Source organism: Hyposmocoma kahamanoa, unplaced genomic scaffold, assembly GCF_003589595.1.
Source record: "Hyposmocoma kahamanoa isolate Upper Pololo Valley unplaced genomic scaffold, ASM358959v1 179, whole genome shotgun sequence".
NCBI classification, from domain to species: domain Eukaryota; kingdom Metazoa; phylum Arthropoda; class Insecta; order Lepidoptera; family Cosmopterigidae; genus Hyposmocoma; species Hyposmocoma kahamanoa.
In genome coordinates this window covers 881,417-895,010 of record NW_020653710.1, presented here as the reverse complement: position 1 = coordinate 895,010, position 13,594 = coordinate 881,417, and the positions used below count along the sequence as shown (strand labels likewise).

Here is a 13,594-nt window from a genome sequence, read left to right as displayed (position 1 = left end):
GTACATTATTGTGCAACTGACAATATGCAACGTCGCACCCTACATTGTGCACGTGCAAAATGTATAAATTATAATTTTCAGTACAATAAAGTTACTCCGTGGTATCGGTCGAGTATTATTTCTACAGCATCTTTGACATCTCCCTGCATCATCTCGCTGATGTCACCTGACATATTGCTGTACGAGACAAGCAGCTCGTACAACCATTAATTAATTGATCGCCCTCATCGCAAATACTTTGTCAGAAATCAGAAATATTTATTGTATGAATTGGTAAAATACAGGTGTTACTTACAAGTGATTAGATCTACAATTCTTACCCAAATCAGGCGTACAATGTTATTAGTAAGTCAATGTACAATGTCTTAAAATTACAATTCAATTAAAATTTATTACAACTTAAATGTCAAAAATTAAAATTATAATTAAGTTAGTTATACAATTGTCAAATATTTGATGTCCTTATATAAAATTCGTTAAGATTGTAAAATACTTTGTCAATTAACCATTTTTTAAACACGCTTTAAATTTATCACCATTTAAACATTTCATTTCCATTGGAAGTCTGTTATAAAGTCTAATCGCTGTTACATAGGTGCTGCGGTCAAAGATCGTGCTGTTTATTTTAGGGAGGACAAGACGGTCCTTGTTTCTGACGTTAACGGAGTGTACATTAGATATTTTAGTAAAGAAGTTACTGCGATTACGTACAAAAAGACATATTTCCAAAATGTATATTCCTGTTGAAAGTCAGGAAACCCTTTTCTTTGTACAGACTTCTTAGGGTCACTGGGTTTACTATAGATTATGCGTAAGCATCGTTTTTGTATTGTGAATATTTTAACCGCATTGACAGAGTTTCCCCAAAAAATTACTCCATACATTAATAACGGGTATACGTTCCCGTAATATGCGTTTTTTGCAACTTCAACCGACACTACATCGACTAATACAGATAAAGCCTAGCAATAACTACCAAGCTTGTTATTTAGCACATCTATGTAATGTTTCCAATTTAAATTTTTATCTATATTAATGTCAAGAAATTTAGTATTGTTTACCTCATCAATGACGTCATTTTCATAAGTTATGTGTAAATCTATATAGTCTAGTCAATTTTTTTGTACCAAACTGCACATATTTTGTTTTAGAATTATTTATTTTTAAATTTAGTGATTTATGCCAGGTAATAAGACCGTTCAATGTATTGTTTATGTTTGTCAATTTTTGTTTTTCCGTTATTAGTAAATAATATTGTGACATCGTCAGCGAACATAATAGGTATACAGCGTGCATAACACTGAGTAAGACGTGGCAGTTCATTTATATATATAATATAGAGAAGAGGACCCAGTACACTTCCCTGTGGCACTCCCAATATATTTCTTAAATATGTCGATCTGGCCTCTTGCACGCATTTATTGCTAAATACGGTCAGACATAGTGCTTGTTTACGTTCCGATAGGTAACTACGTATTAAGTCATTTGCTACGCCTCGAATACCACATTTGTCAAGTTGTTTTAGCAAGATAATAACACAGTCGAACGCTTTTGTCATGTCCAAGAAAAGTGCAATACTGTCATTTTTAAGATTCATAGCTTCCCACAAACTATGTAAAAATGTAAAAATGGATAGAGATGTTGATCTCATTTTACGAAATCCAAATTGAAACTGACTAAATATATCACGTTTATCTAAAAAGTTTGTTATTCTTTTGTAGATAACCTTCTCAAATACTTTAGAGAAATTCGGAAGACGAGCTATAGGCCTGTAATTTTCTGAGACTTCTTTGGAACCTTTTTTATGTAAAGGTTTTATTAATGATATCTTCATTATATCAGGAAAGTAGCCTGTTTGTAGCATTAAATTAATTATATGTTCTAGCGGCAATATAATAATGTCAACAATAGTCTTTATCACTTGTTTGAAATACCATTGTCACCACTACTTCGTTTACTTTTAATAGCTTTAATTATATGTCGAACGTCCTGTTCATCAACTGGATTCAAATATACGCTCTTACTTTCATGTTCTTGGATAGATTTGTAGTTATTAACAAAATTGGAATTAAAACTTTGTGTAATATAATGTATATTTAAATGTTCAGCTATTTGTGAAGGGTCAGATATATTTCCGTGATCGGTTTGTAAATTTTTGATTGTTGTCGGTATTTCGTTTGTAGTTGTAGTATTCTGTTTAATTGTATTCTAAGTGGCTTTAGTTTTATTTGTGCTTTGGGTTATGTAATTTATGTTCGTTTTGCGTTTAAAATATCGTATAGTGGATCTAAGTATTTTTTTATATTTATTGTAATGTTAAATAGTAGAATCGGACCTATATTACTGGATATCAACGAAAAGTTGACGCTTGCGTTTGCTAGAAATTTTAATACCTTTTGCTTTCCAATGTGGTTTCTTTCTGAAGGTCACTTTACATTTTTCTATTGGAAAACACAAATCATATACAGTTCTGAATATATAAATAAATACATTATATGCCTCATTGGGATGAGTTTGCTCAAATATATACCTCATGGAACTTGATTTGAGATATATATTTCATAAATATGTCAATGTAATTATTAATTTTTCTTCTATAAACATACCAATGTCTGACAGAAAAGCTAGCGGAACAAGGAAATTGCAGCATTTGTGCCGTATGATCAGATATACCCAGATTTAATACTTCTGCTTTACATTTACTGAAATTTGTAACAATGTTGTCAATACAAGTCTGAGAATGCGATGTAATACGTGTAGCTTTAGTAACTCTGCATCTGAATTTATGTATGGTAAGGATTTCCAGGAAACGTGACGTAAGGTTATCCTTTTGGAAAAGGTTAATATTGAAATCACCCACTATCTGTCTGTGATTTTCCTGCAAAAATATTCCGCTAATTTATAACTTTCTATGTGTACACAAGACTGATCACCATTTTTTTAGGAACGTTTCACTGAAACATAGTACATCCAGAGCCGTATCTGCGAGCGAATCTATGTAAATGTCAATTTCATTGTTTCGAGCGAATACTCTGGATATTCATATGGAAAACCTTAAAACTTCCTTTAATTTTATTCACGAAAAGAACTATGGTTTGATTTCCCTTCGCTGTAATTCAAATCGCAATACTTTCCACTATTACAAGTTATCTTAACATGTTTAAAGTAGTCTGTTATCCTTGTCTGGGAAGAATCTTTTGAATTAGTCGGTTTAGATATTTTTGAAACATTACATGTGCGATTTAAAGATGAGATCATTGCTGAGTACACGTTATGAATTTTATATTTACGATTGTTATAATTTAAATATGTTCTATTATAATCCCTAGTATTCATATATTTGTTCAACTGCATCAGTGTTTACCGATGTGTCGACGGCGCACGACGTCTTAATAATATTTTGTTTACCAGTCCCCTGTTACGACCGTAGGTTGAACGAGGAGGATCGCAAGCCTTTGCAAGGTGGAGGAGACGCAACGAGCAAGATGTGGGGCTCACCGCGGCGCGCGGCTCTCGACGTGCTGATGATCGGGTGGGGACTGGGTACATGGCTCGGGGTCAACGGTCTGTATGTTCAGTTGCCACTGCTCGTGCAGCGACTGCCCGAAGGCTGGGCTTTGCCCGCCTCCATGGTGGTGGCCGTGCAGCTGGCTAACATTGGGCTGCTGCTGTTCGCACTCCTGAAGCGACTGCGACCGCGCGCAGCAGAGTCGCAATATATCTACGGATTGCTAGTGATCGGTACGTTGGCGCTGCTGCTCAACGCATTCCTATACCCGCGAACAGTTCTCATCGGAAGCACCGACCGCTCCTTGGCTTTCCTCACGCTAACTTTCTTCGCCGCGCTCGTTGGCTGCACCAGCTCCGTGCTGTTTTATCCGTACTTAAGACATTTCCGTGACGTTTACCTTGTCACGTACCTCATCGGTGAAGGTCTGAGTGGTTTCCTGCCGAGCATAATCGCGCTGGCACAAGGTGTGGGCGGCGAACCCACCTGCGTGCTGGGGCCCGACGACTCCGTGCATCAAGTGGACCCAGACCCGCGGTTCGGCATCACCGTGTTTCTGCTCGCACTGACTGTACTGTCGGCCATCAGCCTGTTCAGCTTTACGGCCATTGATCGGTGGAAGAGGTTTGATTCCGAGCGTGTGATGCCGGCTGTTGCCAACAAGGACGAGGAGGCGACTGCGCTGCGCGAGTCACTTCTATCGCCGCGCTGGCTTGGCGTGCTCGTGCTAATGGCGGTGCTGAACGCATTCGCAAACGGCGTGCTGCCATCGGTACAGTCATACTCGTGCATGCCATACGGCACGCAGGCGTACCACCTGGCGGTCACGTTAGGTGCGATGGCGAACCCGGCGGCGTGCATGGCGGGCGTGTGGCTGCAGCCGATGCCTGCAAAAGCGCTCGCCGCCATCCTCGCGCTCAACTTGGGACCGTTGACATACATTTTGGCCACGGCGCTGCTCAGCCCTACGCCACCGCTGCAGCACTCGGCGTTGGGCGTGACTCTAATCGTAAGTGCCTACTAATATTCATCTAATCCTCTTCATTTTCGTATAGAACAGTCACATATCTACATTTTCGAGGCATAATGGAAAAGTTAGTGAACTAATAACTGCTTGGGGTTAAAAAAATAACCTCTACACAATACAAACATCTAATTATCGTGTTACGTAGGGCGTTTCGCCACTCCTGCGATTATTTTAGAAATCCGATGTAGTTTAGTAAGAATCTAAGCATGCGGGGTATTTAACCCCGTTTGCCCTCATACTTGCATCTGATTTGTGTAGATTTTAGGGTATATTTCTCGACATACTTTTTCTCGAGTTTCGAGAATTCTCACATCCGATTTCTCGAGACTCGAATTTTTCGAGAAATTTTTAAAAACCTTTAAAAATCAGCTTAATTGACTATAAATAAAAATTACAATTATTTGAACAAAAACCAATTACATGAACATTTCTATAGTGGTTTTGGCCTGGGTGGTCTGAGTAGCGCCCCGGAGTGAATTCCGCGGCTCTTGGTCCCGGGTTCGATTCCCGTTAGGACCAATTCAAGAATTGAACTTTTTTAAATTGGTCTGGGTGTTCTATTGTAAAGCAACCACCAAAGTTCGCGCTACGCAGCTCGACGTCGCGTCGGCGTCGCTCAGCCGCTGCCTACTTTCAAACAAATATAGATTTGTTAACTTATCGTTGAGAACACTGAAAAGCTACGCAAGTAACATTTTGTATTGCCTGTGGCGGCCAGCCGACGACACCGACGACAGGTTGTGCCGGCCTTACTATTTCGGTAGAAGAAATGTATACTTTCTTTAGTTGAAAATATGGCCTATACTATTGTGCTTTTTATAAATCGCGGCTGGCGGTCCTTTTTTTAAATATTTACTACCTCAGTTCGAATTCAAATTTCTCCCGCACTAATACTGTTCGTTTCGTGTAGGTCGCGCGGCAGAGCACTTTGTGAGAGGCTTTATTTCAGAATTTCTATTTTTACAAACGAAATTATAGCCATTTCAAAAATGTATATCGTATAGTATAGGGCTTCTATTTAGTTCAATTGATAGTTTAAAAAAACATTGGTATATGTAAAGTACCCATTGAATACAGCAGTTTTTTGTAATTTTTTTTGTAAAAAAATGTAAATTTCAAGGTATGTTTTTTTCTATCGTGAAAATTTTTAGGAATCATGTTCTCACACCGTATAGTAATCAGTGTATGTCCTCAGTTTTAGTTCTAGAGGATATTTTTCTCATTTGGAAGTTGGCCAGATTTCTCACTAGTAAATATTTGCATCAGACCCATAAAAATTGAATGCGGGAAGTCGAAGTAGCTGAGGGAAAAAACAACCCAATGAATTTACACTTACGTGTGTTGTCGCAGGTGGTGTCGTGGGTGATAGTGAGTGCGGTGGTGTCGTACTCACGCATGTGGGTGTATGTGTGGGCACGGGTGGGGGGCGCAAGAGGAATGCGCGCGGTGGGCGTGGTCACGCAGATCGGCTCGTCTCTCGGCTCGTTGCTGCTCTTTTTCCTCGTCAACTACACCGGTCTTTTCACGCAGTACGAAGTGTGTATGGCTCCCGTGCACAGCAATTAAACAATACAATAATGATTAGGTACTTATAGGCTGTTAAACTTAAAAAATATATATTATTACAAACAGTTGCCTTGGTGTTTTTGTTTTGCATTATTTCCTTTCAATAATGCTAGCCACGTTAAATTCCTAATAAAATATAGGACTGTTGACCTCGACAAGACACAAAGAAGCAGCTCACGTGGGTAACGAAAAAATGTGCCAAAAAAGTACCTAGTAGTAGTTAAGCAGGTGCATCGTGCATCTGTGGTTAGGGCACTTTATTAGTTGTAAACGACAAGCAGTGGACTGTCTCAACTGTAGTTTGAATCTTTGTGTTCATAATCTATATATAATGAAAATCAATATTCTCCAATGCAAAAGACAAGTTGAAGTTAATGATCGGCAAACAGCGCTAGCCGGAACATAAATGCACTGTACCTGTTAACAATCAATTTAATATGGGCCGAGATTGCAACGCAAACAAGTAATCGTATATTAGAAATCGTACCTAATTTGGTATCATTAGAACTATAAATAAACTTTCCTCGAAAGCCCTGCTGAAAGAAAGAAAGAACTGCTGCTACTTAAAACTTTAGATATCATTCGAGGAGCTGCTGCAGCCCGCGACACGCGATGTCGTCCATAGGCTTCATAGTGGCGTTCTTTGCCTCCAAGAGAGTGGCGTTGATTACAGCTTTTCTATGTTGGACTCCAGGTATGTAATTGTCTGCCCACTCTCTAAAAGAAACGTGTGCTCAGGGTTGAATACAGCCACTAAAGGGCAAGAAAGTAGGTACTTCATAAATTAGGTAACAAAAAAGAAAGTTGGAAAGTTTAAGGTATGTGTGTGACTCGATTGTCTGTTTCAAATGCATATTCAAAATGGTACCTTAGGTCTTAGAAGATGGAAAAAAAATAAAGAAAGGAGCTGCCCTAACTACAGGATGAACGTGCATATCTAAGCACTCACTTAAACAAAAATTGAACGCTACAAATGGCGGATTTCTTATTTAGTGTTGTGCCATAATCTATCGATAACTCATTATCAATCAATTTAAAGATAAAGTCAATCACATTTTTTACTTTACCGTCCGGACTCATCCAAGTCCATTTTCTAGTTGGAGGTTTCCTGAAAAAGGTGTTCATCATATAGAGGTTCTTCTTTTCCATGAAATCAACCAACATCCGGCCTCAGACGTTCCGTTGTCCAACTCTCAGCTCATCACCGCAACGCTTTCCCAACTTTGCATTGAAGTCCCCCATCACAACCGTGTATTGGGTTTTGTAGCTATGCATGGCTTTTGAGATCTCATACATAACCTCCACTTCGTCATCTGGGTGTGTCAAGGTCGGAGCATAAACCTGAATGACATTCAACGAATATCGTTTTGATATTGTGAGTATCAGGTATGCCACCCTGGTCATACACACACACTTCCGATGGAAATCACGTTGATAACAAGGGACTTGTGAACGATAAACCCGACACCGCCAAGGGGCTGTTGGTTGCCCTCCCGGTAGTACAGTAAGTTGCCGGATTTAAGTATTATCGAGTATCTATTATGTTAGAACTGAAAAAAAATTGCTCTATTTTCACGAAAACTTTATTTGAAGATGTAAAATTGACGATATTACCTAAATTGAAAAAAATATATTGGTCAAATGACCACCTCTCGAGTTGATGCATGTTTGCTCACAAAACATCTGTCTCGAAATTGGCGATTTCTTCGTTAATGTTAGCTTTCAAGACTTGCAAGGTTTGAGATTTGTTGTGGTAAACGTGAGATTTCAAAAAGCCCCAAAGGATGAAGTCAGGCGCCGTTAGATCTGACGATCTGGACAGCCAGTTAAAGACTCCAAAACGGGAGAGCACACGGCCCGGAAATTGGTTTCTCAAAATGTCCATCTTTGACCGAGCTGTGTTAGCGGTTACTCCGTCCTGCAACAAACAATGCTCGAACCACAACGACGAACAATTCAGCAACTTGCGAGGAAAAAATCGTTTAACATCTGCGTGTAAAGATCACCAGTTACGGTTACGGTGGTTCCATCATAATCATCATCATATCAGCCGGAAGACGTCCACTGCTGAACATAGGCCAAAGATTTCTAGACCAGCTGATCGGACGCGACGTGTATCCATCGGTTACCTGCCGTCCTTACCAGGTCATCTGTACCCTCTAGTAGGGGGCCGTCCCACTGAACGCCTTCCAGTTCGTGGTCTCCATTCAAGAACCTTCCTGCCCCAACGGCCGTCAGTTCTACGAGCTATGTGCCCTGCCCACTGCCACTTCAACTTGCTAATCCTTCTATGTCGGTGACTTTCGTTCTTCTACGGATCTCCTCATTTCTGATTCGATCACGTAGAGAAATGCCGAGCATTGGTCGCTTCATAGCTCATTGAGTGACTTTGAGCTTTTTTATGAAGTAAGTGATCACGTCTCAGAGCCGTAGGTCATCGCTGGCAACACGCGCTGCTCCAAGACTTTCGTCTTCAAGGACTGCGGTATTGCGGACGAGAAGACATCCCGGAGCTTCCTGAAAGCTGCCCAACCGAGTCGGATTCGACGATTGACCTCTTTTTCGAAGTTGGCCGGCCTAATTGGACAGTTTGTCCGAGGTAGACATACTCGTCAACAACTTCGAGAGTTCCCACTGTTATAGGGGTGGGTACGCCATGGACATTCGACATAAGTTTCGTCTTGTCCATGTTCATTTTTAGACCCACCTGCTGGGAATCTCTATTGAGGTTACCGAGCATGGTGCCAAGCTCTTCCAACGATTCTGCCATGACCACGATATCGTGAGCAAATGGAAGGTGAGTGATGGATGTACCCGCCACTGATGTTGATGCCGAATCCTTTCCAGTTCAGTAACTTGAAGGCATCTTCCAATGCAGTGGTAAAGAGTTTCGGAGAAATGACGTCTCCCTGTCGCACTCCTCTTTGCAATTGGATAGGCCTTGTGACTTGGTCCTTGCGTCGAACTGACATAGCAGCGTTTCTGTACAAAAACTTCAACACTTCCATATATCGGTGTGGCACCGTTGTACACGGTAAAAACAGATTACTTAGAAAAAGACAAAATTATTTTTAAGAAGACAAATTCATTAATTCCAACAAAACGATCCTTTCCCTATAGACGCTAGAAAATAATTACTTGATGTTCATGCACAGGTGTACACAAATGAAACTCCCGAACTTCGTTTAAGCTTGTATTGGCACTTTATACAGCGTTTTTGTAATTTTAAAATTTAAACAATGCTTGCGTTAAGAAAATTAGTGGAGAAGTGAAGGTTGTCAAAAAAAAGATAATTGTTCATAGTACAATTTTTGATGCACACTTTTGCCAACACTTTAACGTCAGGCGTTAACACTTGATAATAGTAAAAAAAAAACGTCTTAAAAGTGTATTTTAGTTTTAGGACAGAAATATTTAATCCAAGAGCAAATTAATTTACTTCAAGTCACAAAGCTACTCTAGATTCAACAAAATATTTATTAGTTATCTATTATACCTATAATGTCCGATTTTGACTTGAAAAAAAAAAGAATGAAAAATTAAGAGGTACTTAATTATTTGATTGAAGATTTATGTTTTATAATATCAAAACGCGTAAATTTACAGGGTTATGGACCCAACAGTACGTCTCAATAGCGTGAAAGCACACAGTTCAGTGCCAAACCTTAAAGTAGCAGAAATAGGACGGAATCGTCTGAATACTTGAGTACCGTTCAGTGCCATATAAATGCTACAGCGGCAGAAGGCACTAACAATTTTTTTTTTATGATGGATATTTTGCAGTTGGCCGCTGATGGCCTTTACTGCGCCACCGGAGAAAAAGGGCGAGCTGAAGGCTCATAACCCCTAAAATAAACTTAAAGCTAAGTAGCGGGCCTGAGGGCGCCCAAGTGGGCACGGACCTCGGCTCAGGGGGCTACTGGAGACTTCCGCCAGAAGGGCTAAGGTACGTGCTGAATGAGGGGCTCGACGACCTCGCCGGCGAGGACGGTTGGTGCGTGAGGGACGGGACTGACTAGCGATCTGGTTGGCCTTCAAAGTGGCGAGAGTGATAGATAAGGTCGTCAGGGTCGTTGAGGACTTCCCTTAGCCGACGGGTCCTATTTACGCGGTGGAGTTGTTCCCTGAGGGGGTCATAAGAAGATGCAGCCACCACGAGGGGGTTGGGGTGGTGAGGAGCAGAGTCGAAGTATTTCCTCGATGCCTGTTTCATGAATTGGGCTATTGTGGGGAGCCGTAAATCTATAAGGAGTAGCGATGAGCGTTGAATGAACGAACTAGTCGAATCGACGGTTGACGTCCGTTTCACGCTTCGACTGTTTATCGTTTTTCGATTAACTGGTTACATTTGTCAACTATAGTCTATAGTAGAATGTTAGAATTATAGTAAAATACGTCGACGCGTTTAATTCGTGAGTGCGATAGAGAAGTTTGCAACGGAACTGCCAACATGACGTGCAATGCATCTTAACGCGTGTGAATCTAACGGAATTTACCTCTATTGTTGTGTATTAAGAACGTCGATTACCGCTTTCATGAATTTAAGAGAATACGTCTGTTTCGCAATTTTTTTGAAAAGTACTTCCTTTTGTTTTGGTAATAAAATAACAGTTCGTGATGAGTTGGGTGCGAGGTCACGATTGTTTACGTATGTACTTGTTGTGATAATTACAAATTATTAGTTTAGCTCGTTATTATTTCAATTTATTGTTTAATTATTGTACAAATGTACAAACATAGTTTTTAAACTATATGTTTAAAAATAATATAGGTGTAGGAATAGTTTATTGAACTTTATGCAATTATGTCGTCGGGACGAAGTCAATTGTGGTATCACTTTGAAAAAGATGCTAGCAGTGGCAAAGCATTGTGTAATATATGCAAAGAAAAATTATCTTATAAATCTACTACGGCAAATTTGAAAAGCCATTAGCGAAGGAAGCATGTGTCGGTTTTTGCATCTCTGTCGTCGATTTTGGTACAGGAGCAATCAATTCACAATTTGTAGTTTTCATTTTACAAATATAATTTTATTTTACTTAAACTTATACTTAAGTAACATAAAATTATATTTGTAAAATGACAACTACAATAGTACATATCCTCAAAATCTACTTAATTGATCAACCGTCTTATTATCGTTGCGTTAAACGTTAATACAACGAAATTCCTAAGTTGAATGATCGACTAGTTGACGAATTTAACCAGTTGAAGGATTTAACTAGAGGTGGGTGATAAATAACGTCACGATGAAAAAATCACGATGATCCGCCGTCAAACAGTACCACCGTGACTCGTTCCGAAGGAACGACGTTCCAAAGTCACATAGGTGTCCCTCCGTTCCAATAGCTATCCCCGTCACTCACATCACGACATAGGTATTTGATACAATGCGCGATCTCCGTTCCGTGGTGACTGAGCGTGTCACTCGTTGCAGTTCTCTTCAAATCGGGCCATTTCGGCGATGGGAGTGAATGAAATAGGACCACTTTCTTTGCTCACTCACAAGGGTCGTAGGTGCTTATTACTACTAGAAAGGGCGGATGAAAAAATTCTGCAGCAGTTATTATAAACCTATTTATGAACAAAGTAATATATTTTTGTATATTTACACCCTGCCTCCGTGGCCAAACGGTTACCATGCCGACTGCCAGGCAGAGGTCCCAGGTTCGATTCCCGGGCCGGGAGAAATAGTAGTATGGCCTACAATTATTTCTCTCGTGAGTTTGGGCGTGATTTGCGGTTGTCTATGTGTGTGTCCATGGCACCCGCGACACAGGGTTTCCCTAGTGCGGAGCTATGTTGAGTGTGTGCGTTATTTATTTATTTATTTGTTTTATTATAGGAAGAGTTGGTATTTTATATACTTTGTGTATTCTACTAGAAATATAATTGCATTACATTTTATTGCTATTTTTAACAATCCAAAGATTCGCATTAAATAAGTAAAAACAAAATTACTTTAAATACAAAATCAACTTTTTGAATGGAATTGAAACTTATTACAAAGGGAGTAAAAACTTAAACCATTCTATAAAAAACGGCCATAAGTATTAGAAAGAAGCCGTTGGCTAAAACCGTATATCGTGATGTAAGTTATAGGCGTGACAAGGTCACGGAAGTAACAGTCGTGACAAAATCACGATGATTTATCACTGTGATTTTTTTTGCAAATATTTTGAGAAATTGCTCTTTCTTATTAGTAGAATTCCTTTTTTTCTGTGTAGAGACTGTAGCACCGTCCAAATCGCGATCGAATCAAAGTCTTTCTCATAGTCCACAAACGCTAAGCATAATGGCAGGTTATACTCCTCCGTCTCCTGTATAACCTGCCGAAGCGTGTGGATGTGGTCTATGGTACTGAAGCCCTTCCGGAAACTGGCTTTGTTTGGGGGGCTGTAAGTCATCGAATCTGCGCGCGAGACGGTTCATGATGACTTGTGTAAACAGCTTATAAACATGGCTTAGAAGCGAGATGGGCCTGTAATTCTTCAATAGGGTGTTATCTCCCTTTTTGAAGAAGTGTATCACCACGCTTCTGGTGTAAAACCTTCGAGCAAGACAGAATTAAAGAGCCTCTGAAAGACTCTTAGTACCGGTGTTCCACCGGCTTTCAGATTGTTGTTTTTGCTTTTGCGATTGAGCTTGTTGTTTTTTAGCTGTTTCAGAGCCCTCCTAATCTCGTACAGACTGATATCCGGCGTCATATCGCGTCGATTTGTCATTAGCTTAAGAGTATGATCGGAGAGTGCCAGAGCTTCCACGACGTCCATCAGCGCCTCGGTTGCTACTGCGCCACCGGGCACATGGGGATACTTTTCTGTGCTATACTGTTGGTAGGGTCAGGGTGTACTGCGTACAGGTGAGCTTGACTATTGAGCACCGTAGGTGTTGGGTGGCGCCCCTTACACCCCAAGTAAGTTCCATCAGCGTCCTCTAAAAAATAAGGGTCAATCACTTTTTCGCTGCAAACACCACACCAAACAATCACTTTGAGTGGATGCAATGGCTCTTCTTGCATTTCATGTGGATTCCAGCTTACGGAATTCTTGTTGGCTTTTGCCCATGGATAAGCGATTTCCTGAAGGATAGGTCAATCGTGTAGTTGGAATACTCAGTAGAGTGGAATACTCTAATACTCTGTGTTTCCTGAAAAGTACAATTTGGGGCTATTCAAGCCTAAAGTGAATAGGCATTATTTAGGCAAACGCGTAACATCGTCGCTTAATGTCAAGTGAGATTGTGGCCAAGGTGTGTCTATTATTTATATAAAAAAAATGTTCTCTGTGCCCTAGAAACGCAAATTTTGCTTGTTAATATGTTAAACCACTTAAGTGGTAATGGGCTCATTATGATTTTGGATACGAAATCATCCTCTTCTTGCACTGAGTTTAGTTATAATTTAGGGAAAATTTAGATATACTGGAATGAAAGTGGAGTTTTAGTAATAATAGGGGTTAAAGTATGAAATTGCCGATTTGTACTGAAAATCT

At 40.0% G+C, this 13,594-nt stretch overlaps 2 protein-coding genes across 4 annotated transcripts in view; both read left to right on the top strand.

Moving 5' to 3' along the window:
- The window catches only part of LOC113225859 (riboflavin transporter 2), a 24,209-nt gene extending 18,053 nt beyond the window's left edge, over positions 1-6,156 (top strand). For 2 of the 3 annotated variants that reach the window (XM_026458311.1, XM_026458312.1), the window contains exons 2-3: positions 3,431-4,517; positions 5,886-6,156. In XM_026458311.1, coding sequence (XP_026314096.1) covers positions 3,431-4,517; positions 5,886-6,101 — 1,303 coding nt within the window. In that variant the 3' untranslated portion in view covers positions 6,102-6,156. Of the gene's footprint in view, positions 1-3,411; positions 4,518-5,885 lie in introns of all 3 variants that reach the window. The other variant, XM_026458310.1, reaches the window with a different exon arrangement.
- A 557-nt stretch (positions 6,157-6,713) lies between these two features.
- Positions 6,714-13,594, top strand: part of LOC113225872 (ionotropic receptor 75a-like) — a 22,507-nt gene continuing 15,626 nt past the window's right edge. Inside the window, exon 1 of the mRNA XM_026458329.1 lies at positions 6,714-6,795. Coding sequence (XP_026314114.1) covers positions 6,714-6,795 — 82 coding nt within the window. The remainder of the gene's footprint in view (positions 6,796-13,594) is intronic.